Source organism: Cebus imitator, unplaced genomic scaffold (assembly GCF_001604975.1).
Source record: "Cebus imitator isolate Cc_AM_T3 unplaced genomic scaffold, Cebus_imitator-1.0 Scaffold559, whole genome shotgun sequence".
NCBI classification, from domain to species: Eukaryota; Metazoa; Chordata; class Mammalia; order Primates; family Cebidae; genus Cebus; species Cebus imitator.
Window position 1 is genome coordinate 1,204,453 of NW_016107874.1, and position 14,933 is coordinate 1,219,385.

The 14,933-nt window shown below is 39.9% G+C and overlaps 1 protein-coding gene across 3 annotated transcripts in view; it reads right to left on the reverse strand.

Moving 5' to 3' along the window:
* Positions 1–8,132, reverse strand: part of LEPR (leptin receptor) — a 68,640-nt gene extending 60,508 nt beyond the window's left edge. For 2 of the 3 annotated variants that reach the window (XM_017515789.2, XM_017515791.2), the window contains exon 1: positions 8,068–8,132. In XM_017515789.2, coding sequence (XP_017371278.1) covers positions 8,068–8,107 — 40 coding nt within the window. In that variant the 5' untranslated portion in view covers positions 8,108–8,132. The remainder of the gene's footprint in view (positions 1–8,067) is intronic. The other variant, XM_017515790.2, reaches the window with a different exon arrangement.
* Positions 8,133–14,933: the final 6,801 nt, after the last annotated feature.

The following is a 14,933-nucleotide window of genomic DNA, read 5'->3' on the forward strand; positions in this document are numbered from 1 at the left end:
AAGGGTTGTTACCAGTTTTCTTCTTCTGCTATCTTTGTCCCAGAAGGATACCCGCCTAGTGTCAATCTGGTCTCTCCTTTATGAGGTGTCTCTTTGGATATATAGGGGTCAGGGAGCTGCTTGAGGAGATGGTCTCTTCTTTATAGGAACTCAAATGGTGAGCTGTGAGCTCTGCTGTTCATTCAGAGCTGCTGGGCAGGCACGTTTAGGTCTACTGCAGCTGAACTCATAAACTGCTTTTTGTTCCCAGGTGCTCTGTCCCAGGGATTTAGGGCTTTATTTATGAGTTTCGGTTATGCTGCTGCCTTCTTTTTTTTTTTCCTTCAGACCTGCCCTGCCCAGCAAGGAGGCAGCCTAGTCACTGTCGGCCTGTAGAGGCTTTGCTGAGCTGCTGTGGGCTCCGCCCAGCTGCTGAGTGATCTTCCCTGCAGTCCTGTTTATATGGGTGTAGTTAGAACTGCTTTGGCGATGGTGGCCCGCCTCTGTTGAGGCAGAGTCTCTCTGCTGTGGTGAGTTGCCTTGGCAATGGCAGGCTGCCTCAGCAATGGCGGGTTGCCTTGGCAACGGCAGGCTGCCTCAGCAATGGCGGGTTGCCTTGGCAACGGCAGGCTACCTCAGCAATGGCGGGTTGCCTTGGCAATGGCGGGCTGCCTCAGCATTGGTCGACCACCTCCGTCTTGGTGGGCTGCCTCGGTGATGGCGGACGCCCCTCCCCCACAGAGCTGGACCGTCCAGGGTTCAGCTGCGCTTGCTGTGAAACTCTCAATCCAGAGTTCTGGTTGCTGTTCTTTTGTGGGGGTGGGACCAGCCGAGCCTGATCTCCTGGCTCCCTGCCTCAGAGCCTTTTTTAAGTTGGTGTTCCAGTCGCCTGTTGAAGAGGCACCGGGGTCTGTTTGTTTTCCCCTGCGGCCACTCACTGCACTGGCTTAAACAGCGGCACTGAGGTTTGTGGCGCTTTTTTTTTTTTGCCCTGGATTCTACTGTCCTGGTTCCCTGCTCAGTCCCCTTTTTAAACAGACGAATGGGCGACTTCCCGTGGCTCCAATCACCAGCCAAAAGGGCACCCGGACCAGTGTATTTTGTACGGAGAACCGCGGCTCTGGGGCGCTGACAAAGCATCCGCGCGGGGCAAAGCAGCGGCGCTGGCCGGCACAGCCGTGCTGGCCGAAACAGCCGCGCTGGTGACCTGTGGAGCTTCTCCGCCTGGGAATTTCCTAGTCTGTGGGCAATAAAAATGCGGTGTCCACTCACCCTCTGCGCTTTCACTGGGAGCTGCAATCCTGAGCTGTTCCTAAACGGCCATCTTGGATCCTCCTCCTGTATGACTAATTTTAAGCAGAAGACTGAAATAGTTCACAACAGTTAAAAACACAAGATATTGAAGGAACATCTGAAACTTTTGAGGATATTCCTGCAGTGAGAAGGAGGAAGGACTAGTATACATTTCATTTCTTTTTTTGTTTTGTTTTTTTCATTATACTTTAAGTTCTGGGGTACGTGTACAGATCGTGCAGGTTTGTTACATAGGTATACGCGTGCCATGGTGGTGGTTTTTTGCATGTATTGCCCCGTCATCTACATTAGGTATTTCTCCTAACACTATCCCTCCCCAATCGCCCCCAACGCTCTTCCTCCCCAGCTCCCCACCCTCCAACAGACTCCAGTGTGTAATGTTCCCCTCCCTGTGTCCATGTGTTCTCATTTTTCAACACCCACTTATGAGTGAGAAATGTGGTGTCCAGTTTTCTGCTCTTGCGTCAGTTTGCTGAGAATGATGGTTTCCAGTTTCATCCATGTTCCTGCAAACGACATGAACTCATCTTTTTTTTATGGCTGTATAGTATTCCATAGTGTGTATGTGCCACATTTTCTTCATCCAGTCTATCATTGATGGGCATTTGGGTTGATTCCAAGTCTTTGCTCTTGTGAATAGTACTGCAATAAACATACATGTGCATATGTTTATAATAGAATGATTTATAATCCTTTGGGTATATACCCAGTAATGGGATTGCTGGGTCAAATGGTATTTCTATTTCTAGATCCTTGAGGTATTGTCACACTGTCTTCCACAATGGCTGAATTAATTTACACTCCCACCAACAGTGTAAAAGTGTTCCTATTTCTCCACATCCTCTCCAGCATCTGTTTTCTCCTGATTTTTTAATGATCAACATTCTAACTGGTGTGAGGTGGTATCTCACTGTGGTTTAGATTTGCATTTCTCTAATGACCAGTGATGATGAGCTTTTTTTCATAAGTTTGTTGGCTGCATAAATGTCTTCTTTTGAAAAGCACCTGTTCATATTCTTTGCCCATGTTTTGATGGGGTTGTTTGTTTTTTTCTTATAAATTTGTTTTAGTTATTTGTAGATTCTGGATAGTAGCCCTTTGTCAGATGGGTAGATTGTAAAATTTTTTTCCCATTCTTTTGGTTGCCAGTTCACTCTACTGATAGTTTCTTTTGCTGTGCAGAAAATCTTAAGTTTAATTAGATACCATTTGTCTATTGTGGCTTTTGTTGCCATTGCTTTTGGTGTTTTAGTAATGAAGTCCTTGCCCATGCCTAGTTCCTGAACAGTATTGCCTAGGTTTTCTTCTAGAGTTTTTATACTGTTAGGCCTCATGTTTAAATCTTTAATCCATCTAGTATTAGCTTTTGTATGAGGTGTAAGAAAGGGGTCCAGTTTCAGCTTTCTGTACATAACTAGCCAGTTTTCCCAGCACTATTTATTAAATAGGGAATCCTTTCCCTATAGCTTATTTTTGTCAAATTTGTCAAATAAAAGATGATTGTAGTTGTCTGGTGTTCTTTCTGAAGCCTCTGTTCTGTTCCATTGGTCTATATCTCTGTTTTGGTACCAGTACCATGCTGTTTTGATTACTGTAGCCTTGTAATATAGTTTGAAGTCAGGTAGTGTGATGCCTCCAGCTTCACATTGGAGGATTTTTTTTCCTTAGGATTGTCTTAGCTATGCGGGCTCTTTTTTGGTTCCATATGAAGACTAAGTTTTTTTTTTTTCCAATTCTGTGAAGAAAGTCACTGGTAGCTTGATGGGTGTAGCATTGAATGTATAAATTACTGTGGGCAGTATGGCCATTTTCACAATATTGATTCTTCCTAACCATGAGCGTGGGATTTTTTTCCATCTGTTTGTGTTCTCTCTTATTTCCTTCAGCAGTGGCTTGTAGCTCTCCTTGAAGAGGTGCTTCACATCCCTTGTTAGTTGTATTCCTGGGTATTTTATTCTCTTTGTAGCAATTGTGAATGGGAGTTCACTCATGATTTCACTGTCTGTCTCTTATTGGTATATAGGAATGCTTGTGATTTTTGCATGTTGATTTCATATCCTGAGACTTTTGCTGAAGCTGATTATCAGCTTAAGGAGATTTTGGGCTGAGACAATGGGGCTTTCTAAATATACAATCATGTCATTTGCAAACAGGGACAATTTGATGTCCTCCCTTCCTACTCAAATACACTTTATTTCTTTCTCTTGCCTGATGGCCCTAGCCAGAGCTTCCAATACTATGTTGAATAGGAGTGGTGAGAGGTGGCATCCTTGTCTTGTGTCAGTTTTCAAAGGAAATGCTTCCAGTTTTGTGCATTCAGTATGATACAGCTGTGGGTTTTTCATAATTAGCTCTTATTATTTTGAGATACGATCCATAGATGCCTAGTTTATTGAGAGTTTTTAGCATAAAGGGCAGTTGAATTTTGTTGAAGGCCTTCTCTGCATCTATCAAAGTAATCATGCGGTTTTTGTCTTTGGTTCTGTTTATGTGATGGGTTACATTTATAGATTTGCATATGTTGAGCCACCCTTGCATCCCTGGGGTGAAGCCAACTTGATTGTGATGGATAAGCCCTTTCATGTGCTGTTGGATTCGGTGTGCCAGTATTTTATTGAAGATTTTTGCATCAATGTTCATCATGGATATTGGCCTGAAATTTTCTTTGTTAGTTGTGTCTCTGCCAGGTTTTGGTATCAGGATGATGTTGGTCTCAGAAAGTGAGTTATTGAGGATTCCCTTTTCTTATACTGTTTGGAATAGTTTCAGAAGGAATGGTACCAGCTCCTCTTTGTACCTCTGGTAGAATTCGGCTGTGAATCTGTCTGGACCTGGACCTTTTTTTGTTAGTAGGCTATTAATTGTTGCCTCAACTTCAGACCTTGTTATTGGTCTATTCAGGAATTTAACTTCTTCTTGGTTTAGTCTTGGGAGGGTGTAAGTGTCCAGGAACTTATCCATTTCTTCTAGATTTACTGGTTTATCTGCATAGAGGTGTTTGTAGTAATCTCTGACGGTAGTTTGTACTTCCATGGGATCGGAGATAATATCCCCTTTATCATTTTTTACTGCATCTATTTGAATCTTCTCTCTTTTCTTTTTTATTAGTTTGGCTAGTGGTGTATCTATTTTGTTGATCTTTTCAAAAAAACAGCTCCTGGACTTACTGATTTTTTGAAGGATTTCTTGTGTCTCTATATTCTTCAGTTCTGCTCTGATCTTAGTTATTTTTCATCTTCTGCTGGCTTTTGAATTTGTTTGATCTTGCTCCTCTAGTTCCTCTAGTTCTTTTAATTGTGATGTTAGGGTGTCAATTTTAGATCTTTTCTCATTTCTCTTGTGGGCATTTAGTGCCATAAGTTTCCCTCTAGACACTGCTTTAAATGTGTCCCAGAGATTCTGGTACTATGTGTCTTCATTCTCATTGGTTTTGAAGAACATCTTTATTTCTCCCTTCATTTCATTATTTATTCAGTAGTCATTGAGGAGCAGGTTATTCAGTTTCCTTGTAGTTGTGCAGTTTTGAGTGAATTTCTTAATCCTGAATTCTAATTTGATTGCACTGTGGTCTGAAATCATAACTGTTTGTTATGATTTCCATTCTTTCGCATTTGCTGAAGAGTGTCTTACTTCCAATTATGTGGTCAATTTTAGAAAAAGCGCAATGTGATGCTGCAAAGAATGTATATTCTGTGTTTTTGGGATGAAGAGTTCTGTAGATGTCTATCAGGTCCACTTGGTCCAGATCTGAGTTTAAGTCCTGGATATCCATGTTAAATTTCTGTCTCATTGATCTGCCTAGTATTGACAGTGGGGTGTTAAAGTCTCCCACTATTATTTTGTCAGCGTCTAAGTCTCTTTGCAGGTCATTAAGAACTTGCTTTATGTATCTGGGTGCTCCTGTATTGGGTGCATATATATTTGTGATAGTTAACTCTCTTGTTGCATTAATCCCTTTACCATTATGTAATGCCCTTCTTTTTTATCTTTGTTGGTTTTAAGTCTGTTTTATCAAAGAGTAGGATTGCAATCCCTGCTTTTTTTTTGTTCTCCATTTGTTTGGTAAATCTTCCTCCATCCCTTTATTTTGAGCCTATGTGTGTCTTTTCACATGAGATGGGCTTCCTGAATCTACATTTGATTGGTGTACCTGAAAGTGATGGGGAAAACGAAACCAAGTTGGAAAACACTCTTCAGAATATTACCCAGGGGAACTTCCCCAAACTAGCAAGGCAGGCCAACATTCAAATACAAGAAATACAGAGAACACCACAAAGATATTCCTCAAGATTAGCAACCCCAAAACACATAATCGTCAGATTCACAAAGGTTGAAATGAAGGAAAAAATTCTAAGGGCAGCCAGGGAGAAAAGTCAGGTTACCCACAAAGGGAAGCCCATCAGACTCACAGAGGATCCCTCAGCAGAAACCCTATAAGCCAGAAGAAAGCGGGGGCCAATATTCAACATCCTAAAAGAATTTTCAACACAGAATTTCATATCCAACCAAACTAAGCTTCATAAGCAAAGGAGAAATAAAATCCTTTACGGACAAGCAACTGCCGAGAGATTTCGTCACCACTAGGCCTGCCCTACAAGAGCTCCTGAAGGAAGCACTAAATATGGAAAGGAACAACCAGTACCAGCCACCACAAAAACATACCAAACTGTAAAGACCATCAACACTATGAATAAACAGTGGTTTGTAGTTCTCTTCAAGGAGAACTACAACTAACTATCAACTAATGGGCAAAACAACCAGCTAGTATCAAAATAGCAGGATCAAGTTTACTTACACATAATAATGTTAACCTTAAATGTAAATGAGCTAAATGCCCCAATCAAAAGACACAGACTGGCAAATTGGATAAAGAATCAAGACCCATTCGTATACATTTAATTTCTGAAAGCATTCTTCTGGAGATATTCAAGGTGGCAATTTCCAACATATACACCATCCCTTGATAATATTTCCTTATAACATGACATTTGTCATCATTTACCAGAGTTATAACAGAGACTAGCATTTATAATGGCATCTCCCTTCCATCTGAGAATAAATTTATCATTTTATGTTGCAGTCATTTATTTTAAATATTATCACTAAGTAAACTATTTCTTGATATAGAGAATTTAAGCTTTGACTACTATCTGGTATGTATTTAATGTAATAATGCTACATTTGCTAAATATAATTAAAATATTTAAATGTTATTACATCTTGTATCTAAGTATATACACAGGGGCCAGTGTGTATATATAAATTTTCTCTATTGCAGAAAAAAGCAAAGTTAAAAAGTAAATAATGGGCAGTCAGAAAATATCTGCAAACATAATAAATTGTTAAGTCTTGTGCTGATTCCTTTTATGTGTCACCCTGACTGGGCCCACAGGGTGCCCAGACATTTGCTCAAACATTATTCTGAGTGTGTCTGTGAGGATGTTTCTAGATGATTAAATTTAAATTGATAGACTGAGTAAAACAAATTGCCCTCCCTTATGTGGACGGGGCCCTTCCAATCAATTGAAGACCTGAATAGAACAAAAAGATTAAGTAATAGGAAACTCCTGCTGCCTGACTGCCTTGAACTGGGATGTGGGTCTTTTCCTGCCTTTGGGCCAAAACCAAAGCACTGGCTGTTAGGCCTCAAGACTGTGAATATTCAGACTGAAAATTCATACCATCAGCTTTCTTGGTTTTCAGGTCTTTGGATTTAGATTGCATTTGAATTTAGGCTAGAACTATATCATCTGCTCTCCTGGGTCTCCAGCTTGCTGACTGCAGATTCTGGGACATTCCAACCTTCATAGCTGTAAGAGCCAATTCCTGATAATAAATATCTTTATATATGCATATTATATATATATGTGTGTGTGTATATATATGTGTGTGTATATATATACACACACACACACACACAATCTTCTTAATGGTTCTGTTTCTCTGGAGAGCCCTAATACAGTGCTAAATATCTCTTACATTTTAGAAATTTCTGAAATTCAGCAAAGACCAATAAAACCCAACAAAAAAAATGGTCAAAGTATACGAACTAGAAAATCACATGAGAAATATAAATGATCACTAAACAGTACTCAAGCTCACAAAAATTCAGATAACAGTGAAATGAGATGTCATATTTTGCTTATCAAACAGGGCAAAAAGGTAAAAGAATGATAATATTCGTCTTTGGCAGAAATGCAATGGAAGAGTATTCTCACTCATGTTGGAATGGAAAAATGTATAAAGCTTTGTAGAGGAGACAGTATCAAATTTAAAAATGTACATAATATTTAACATAGACATTCCTCTTTAAGAATTAATCTATAAAAATATTTTTCCAAATATACAAAGATATATTAATTTTCCCATCGTGATAAATTGGAAACCTATTAAGTGGAAAAAGAAACATGCAGAACAACATGTATAGACCAGTGCTATTTTTGAAGCTATAGATATGAGTGTGTGTGTGTGTGTGTGTGTGTGTGTGTGTGTGTGTTACAATTCTGGAAGGATACACCATCGGGGGTGTGTGTGTGTGTCTGTGTGTGTGTTATAATTCTGGAAGGATACACCATCAGGTTGTCTTTAGGAGGTTGGGAAGGGTTTTCATTTTCCCAATTATACTATGATTTGCATTTTTAACCGTAAGCATATATGAGAATTCCTAATTACAAAAAGGAAATTCTGTTAGTTAATAAGTGAAACAGCATCTCTAAAGGCAAAATCTCTACTGTGTATAAGGACATTAAAACAGCAAATGAGCAAATAACTTACCCCAATATAACAAAACCACACAGAATTTTTGACAAATCATCTTACTTCAGAGAAGTATACCTGGAAAAGAGTAAATCTAAAATCAAAACACACACACATATATATATGTCTGTGGAAAACAAAAAAGGAAAGGGATTATAAGTAAATCTCTAAATTTTAATAACCTGTGATACTCTATATCAATATCTGAGAAATATCTCACATTAAATTATGTTATAGATCTATTCCTTTACACATCCTATCTTAAATCATTAAAAATACAAGCCAAAAAAAATGTTTTTAACTGAGTGTTCTTTATGCCATAACAAACCAGGACAGGTGTCACAGGATAAGACTGAAATTTTAACTAAACACAAGTGCTTACAATGTTGATTAAATGTAACAGCTAATTTAACAACATTAATGTCACCATATTCAATTTTTTTCATGCTCAGGTCTTAAATTTCCCTTTTTTATTAAAGCCTTCATCTTTACTGTGATATTACAAGGCCAAGTAATTATTGCATAGGTAACAACTGCCTATTTATTTCCAATGAAGAGGAGAAATTTATATGCTTTTGGAAACATATTGTTCATTTGCAGATGAGGTAATACTGGAGAGTTAGAATAATTGAAAGTCTGATGGCTTCATATACCCAAATGAATGCACGACTTCAGAGATAAGATTTCCCATGCGTTTTACTCAATTTGAAATATCACAAATATGATTATTTGTACTACTATGTCATGAATCAAAACAGTAGCATAATTTTAATATATCGGGCTTGGACTTTGGATGAAAACCTACTTGTCAGGAGTGCTGGGTGCCAGCGTAAGCTCTATGACTAATCAGCTGTGGATTTGGGTTTTCAACACTCTAAACCTCAGGTTCCTCATCTACAAATCAGACTGTTAAATGGTCCCTACAACCCTTTTCAGAGCTGCCTATGATTCTGAGAGATGTAATTTAAAATAGAAACCACAACTCTACCACGAAGAATATTATAAAACATTGAGAAACATGTGTCATAACTCATATCTGAGAATTGGCACCACATGATAAGTAAATGGAAAAACATGTTCATTTATTTTACAAGTTACTATCAGGAAGAAAATAAACGAGTATGAACAATGGGTAATCTGGTAAATTTGTTTTTCAGACTACAAGTTTGTCATCAAAATTTTTGTTCTTTATACACTGATATCACAATGTTTCTTTAGGATTTCTAGAAATCAGTTCAGTGTTTGAAACTCTCATGATTTAATTATATTAAACTAGTACAAATTCCTCCCTGCTCTGTATGCTACCTGTTCTCGATATAAAATGTTCTCATAAAATAAACTCGAAGGCAAGTTTTATAATCAGGATGTGTCACAAATACAACATATCACTAGATTGTTTTGATTAAACGGACTAGTGACTAGTTAATTCCGTTAAACAATTGATCTGACTCACTTCTAACTCGTCTGATCTCCTAAATAAAGTGATCAAATAGATCAGTAGTTTTCAGCCTTCCTTACATATAACAACCACGTCTTTATTTAGTTCTATGCAAAACACAAACTAATCTGATGGTTTAGATTCTTGCAGTCAGGTTTCATCCTTAAATGACAGAGAAACAATCACAAGTATAAAAAGGACATAGACACAATCTTAAAGAGACTGTGAAAGTGGTATCTGACATAGATTCAATGAGAGAAATATATGCACCCTAAATTGTACAAAAAGGAATATAAAGAAGTTTTTTAAAAACACAAATAATACAGAAAAAGAGGCCAGGCACAGTGACTTATGCCTGCAATCCCAGCACTTTGGGAGGCCGAGGTGGGTGGATCACTTGAGGTCAGGAGTTCAAGACCAGCCTGGTCAACATAGTGAAACCCCATCTCTACTAAAAGTACAAATATTAGCTGAGTGTGGTGGTGTTTGCCTGTAATCCTAGCTACTTGGGAGGTTGAGGTAGGAGAATCACTTGAACCTGGGAGGTGAAGTTTGCAGTGAGCTGAGATTGCCCCATTGCACTCCAGCCTGGGTGACAAAGTGAGACTCTGTATAAAAAAGAAAAAACCACAGGAAAAGTGACAGAATTTTTTTAAATATGTGAAAAAAAGAATGAAGCAAATTAAAAGTGAATGATAGGATGACCATTAATCTGAAGACACTTCCTAAGGATGAACCATTAATTTGTTCTAACTTTTCTTATGGTCAAATTGTTCAATTATAAATTCTAAGTACTTAAAATGAAAGTAACAGTTTAGAACTAGAGTACAAATAATCCTAACACTAAGAACAGTAAGAAATTTTTATTGATTAATTTTATAAGATAACAGCTAACATCCTCATGAACATCCTAATAATGCCAGAGTTTCAAAGGAATTTCAAAATTTAATAATTTGTCACCCTCTGCCCTACCAATGCCCTGTTCTAAGCCACCATTGTCTCTTCCCGGAACTATCAGAAGAGCCTCCTAACTGGTCTCCCTGCTTCTGCCCTTGCTCCCGGTTCAGTCAGTTCTCAACATAGCAGTTAAAGTGATCTGCTTAACACAGATCAGATGATGTCTCTCCAACACAACTGTCACAGTGATCTTATTAACACATTGACTAGATAATGTCTCTCTTTCTCAAAGCACTATAGCCCTCCCCTGTCACTTGGAATAAAAGTCCAGGTCCTGAGCAGGACTACAAGGTCCCGTATCCCACTCATCATCCACTGCTCTCCCCACTGCTCAAGTCACCTTCCCAAAGGAGCCTTCCCTGGCCATTTCATCTGAAATTTCAGCACCTCCCTGATGCCAACATGCACAAATGCAATCTTCAAAGAGGCATTCTCCAACCATCCAGACACAGGTCTTTGAGAATCTGGCATAATCACAAGAAGAACTTCAATATGGTGATTCTTAACCATTTTTTGGAACATGGACCTCACCGAGAATTTGATGAAAGGAGTGTGTCAACACCACGAGGAAGCACATACAACCAAAATTAGGGCTATAATTTCAAGGGGTTAACAATCCCTTGAAACTTATCCAAGGACTAAGAATTCCTGACATAGATAAATAAATGTAATGCATGTTCAACAAGTAGAGCTCCATGAACTGAGCCCGTCACAGACACCACACTATAAGGAGTTAAGCTAATACTGACTAACATTCCCCTGTAATGCGGTTATCTTCATTCATTTGGGCTGCTATAACAAAATACCACAAATTCAGTGGCTTACAAACAATGGAAATTCATTGCTCATAATTCTGGGGCGGGAAAGTCCAAGATAAACATGCCAGCAGATTCCATCTCTGGCAAGGGACTATTTATCATAGATGATGCCTTCCTGCTGTGTCTTCACATAGCAGAAGGGATGAACGAGCTGCCCTGCAGCCTCTTTTATAAGGGCACTAATCCCCTTCATGAGGGCTCTACCCTCATGACCTAACCACATCCTAAAGACCCCACCGCTTAATGCTATTGCATCGGTGATTAGGTTTCAATGTATGAATTCTGTGGTGACACAGACATTCAGACCATAGAAGCAGTCATTCTCTGTTGACAGTTAAAAGGAGTAATGTCCCTTAGCAGTCACTCGAAAAGACGGTAGGGCTGACATCCTCACATGACATGGAAACATGCAGAGTACCCTCTACCCCAATCACCATTGACAATACTTAGAACTGGACTAGGGTAAGGAAAGGTCTTAATCAATTCTCATTAGAAAATAATTGTGGCTCTACTCTCACAACTAAAATGAATTGCCAAAGTTCTCTATCTATTACGGCAGAAACAAGTATAGCTTGAAAACATTTTTCAAAGAAAAATAAGCAAATGCCCATTATAGCCATAATAAATTATCATAAGGTAACTATATTATAGATTTGAGCAGTGTAGACCCCTGTGTCCACTTCCAAAGTAAAGTAATTGAATAATGTACACTAAGGTGACTTTGTCTTACAGATCACATAAAAGTATAGGATGTCTATTAAAAATAATAGCTTAATGATATGTGCTCAATAACACTACTTTTCAGAAACATTAACAGAAAAGTCTATTGTGGTCATTCCTATAATTCAATTATTCACCACAGATCTTTCAATCATTACACCTCATGATTCTTTCCTCTGAATCAGATTCTGCAGAAGAACCATTCATCTGGGTGTTATGTGAGTCTCAAACTGATTCCTGAAGTTGGCAAATTATTTCTATACAAATAGCACATATTTTATATGCTGCACATTCTGTTAGTCAGCTTCCTATGTGAGAACATGCTATTGCTGTGCTCAATAAAATAAATTTAGCAAGAAGAGCACACAAAAACAAGAGGCAGGGGTGGCTGGCAAGATGGCCGAATAGGAACAGCTCCAATCTGCAGCTCCCAGCAAGATCAACACAGAAGGTGGGTGATTTCTGTATTTCCAACTGAGGTACCCAGCTCATCACAATCAGACTGGTTAGACAGTGGGTGCAGCCCACAGAGGGTGAGCCGAAGTGGGATAGGGAGTTGCCTCAACGAGGGAAGCACAAAGGGTCAAGGAACTCCCTCCCCTAGCCAAGGGAAGCCGTGACGGACTGTGCCATGAAGAACAATGCATTCTGGCCCAGATACTACAGTTTTCCCACAGTCTTCACAACCTTCAGACCAGGAGATTCTCTCAGGTGCCTACACCACCAGGGCCCTGGGTTTCAAGCACAAAACTGGGCAGCCGTTTAGGTAGACATCAAGCTAACTGCAGGAGTTTTTTTTTCATACCCCAGTGGCACTTGGAACACTAGCGAGATAGAACTGTTCTCTCTCCTGGAAAGGGGGCTTAAGCCAGGGAGCCAAATGGTCTAGTTCAACAAATGCCACCCCCATGGAGCTCAGCAAGCTAACATCCACTGGCTTGAAAGTCGTGCTGCCAGCACAACAGTCTGAAGTTGACCTGGGATGCCAGACTTTGGTGGGGGGACGGGCATCTGCCATTACTGATGCTTCAGTAGGCAGCTTTTCCCTCACGGCATAAACAAAGCCACCTGGAAGTTAAAACTGGACCACAGTGCCACAAAGCCGCTGTAGCCAGACTGCCCCTCTAGATTCCTCCTCTCTGGGCAGGGCATCTCTGAAAGAAAGGCAGCAGCCCCAGTCAGGGGTTTATAGATAAAACCCCTATCTCCCTGGGACAGAGCATCTGGGGGAAGGTGTGGCTGTGGGTGCAGCTTCAGCAGACTTAAACATTCCTGCCTGCTGGCTCTGAAGAGAGCAGCAGATCTCCCAGAACAGCACTCAAGCTCTGCTAAGGGACAAACTGCCTCCTCAGTGGGTCCCTGACACCTGTGTCTCCTGACTGGGAGACACCTCCTAGCAGGAGTTGACAGACACTTCATACAAGAGTACTTTGGCTGGCATCTGGTGGGTGACCCTCTGGGACGAAGGTTCCAGAGGAAGGAACAGACAGCAATCTTTGCTGTTCTGAAGCCTCCACAAGTGATATCCAGGAAAACAGGGTCTGGAGTGGACCTCCAGCAAACTCCAACAGACATGCAGCAGAGGGGTCTGACTGTTAGAAGGAAAATTAACAAACAGAAGGGAATCAACATCAACAAAAAGGATATCCACACAAAAACCCCATCCAAAGGTAACCAACATCAAAGATCAAAGGTAGATAAATCCACAAAGATGAGGAAAAACCAGTGCAAAAAGGCAGAAAATTCCAAAAAACAGAATGCCTCTTCTCCTCCAAAGGATTATAACTCCTCACCACCAAGGAAACAAAACTGGACAGAGAATAGTTTGATGAATTGACAGAAGTAGGCTTCAGAAGCGGGGTAATAAACCTCCGAGCTAAAGGAGCATGCTCTAACCCAATGCAAGGAAGCTAAGAACCTTGAAATATGGATAGAGGAATTGCCTACTAGAATATCCAGTTTACAGAAGAACCTAAATGACCTGATGGAGCAGAAAAAAACAGCACAATAACTCTGTGAAGCATACACAAGTATCAATAGCCGAATCGATCAAGTGGAAGAAAGGATATCACAGATTGAAGATCAACTTGATGAAATAAAGCATGAAGACAAGATTAGAGAAAAAAGAATGAAAACGAAAAAACAAAGCCTCCAAGAAGTATGGGACTATGTGAAAAGCCCAAACCTACATTTGACTGGTGTACCTGAAACTGACAGGGAGAATGGAACCAAGTTGGAAAACACTCTTCACAATGTTATCCAGGAGAACTTCCTCAACCTAGCAAGACAGGCCAGCATTCAAATTTAGGAAATACAGAGAACACCACAAAGATACTCCTCAGGAGGGGCAACCCCAAGGCGCATAATCATCAGATTGAAATGAAGTCAAAAACGTTGAGGGCAGCCAGAGGGAAAGGTCGGGTTACCACAAAGGGAAGCCCATCAAACTAACAGTGGACTCTCTGCAGAAACCCTATAAGCCAGAAGAGAGTGGGGGCCAATATTCAATAATTCTTAAAGAAAAGAATGTTCAACCCAGAATTTCACATCCAGCCAAACTAAACTTCACAAGTGAAGGAGAAATAAAGTCCTTTACAGACAAGCAAATGCTGAGTGATTTTGTCATCACAAGGCCTGCATTACAAGACCTCCTGAAGGAAGCACTAAATATGGAAAGGAAAAACTGATACCAGCCACTGCAAAAACATACCAAATTGTAAAGACCATCGACACTATGAAGAAAGTGCATCAACTAAAGGCAAAATAACCAGCTAGCATCATAATGACAGGATCAATTTCACACATGACAATATTAACCATAAATCAGGCTAAATGCCCAATTAAAAGACACAAACTGGCAAATTGGATAGTCAAGACCCATCAGTGTGCTGTATTCAGGAGACTCATCTCACATGCAAAGACACACATAGGCTCAAAATAAAGGGATGGAG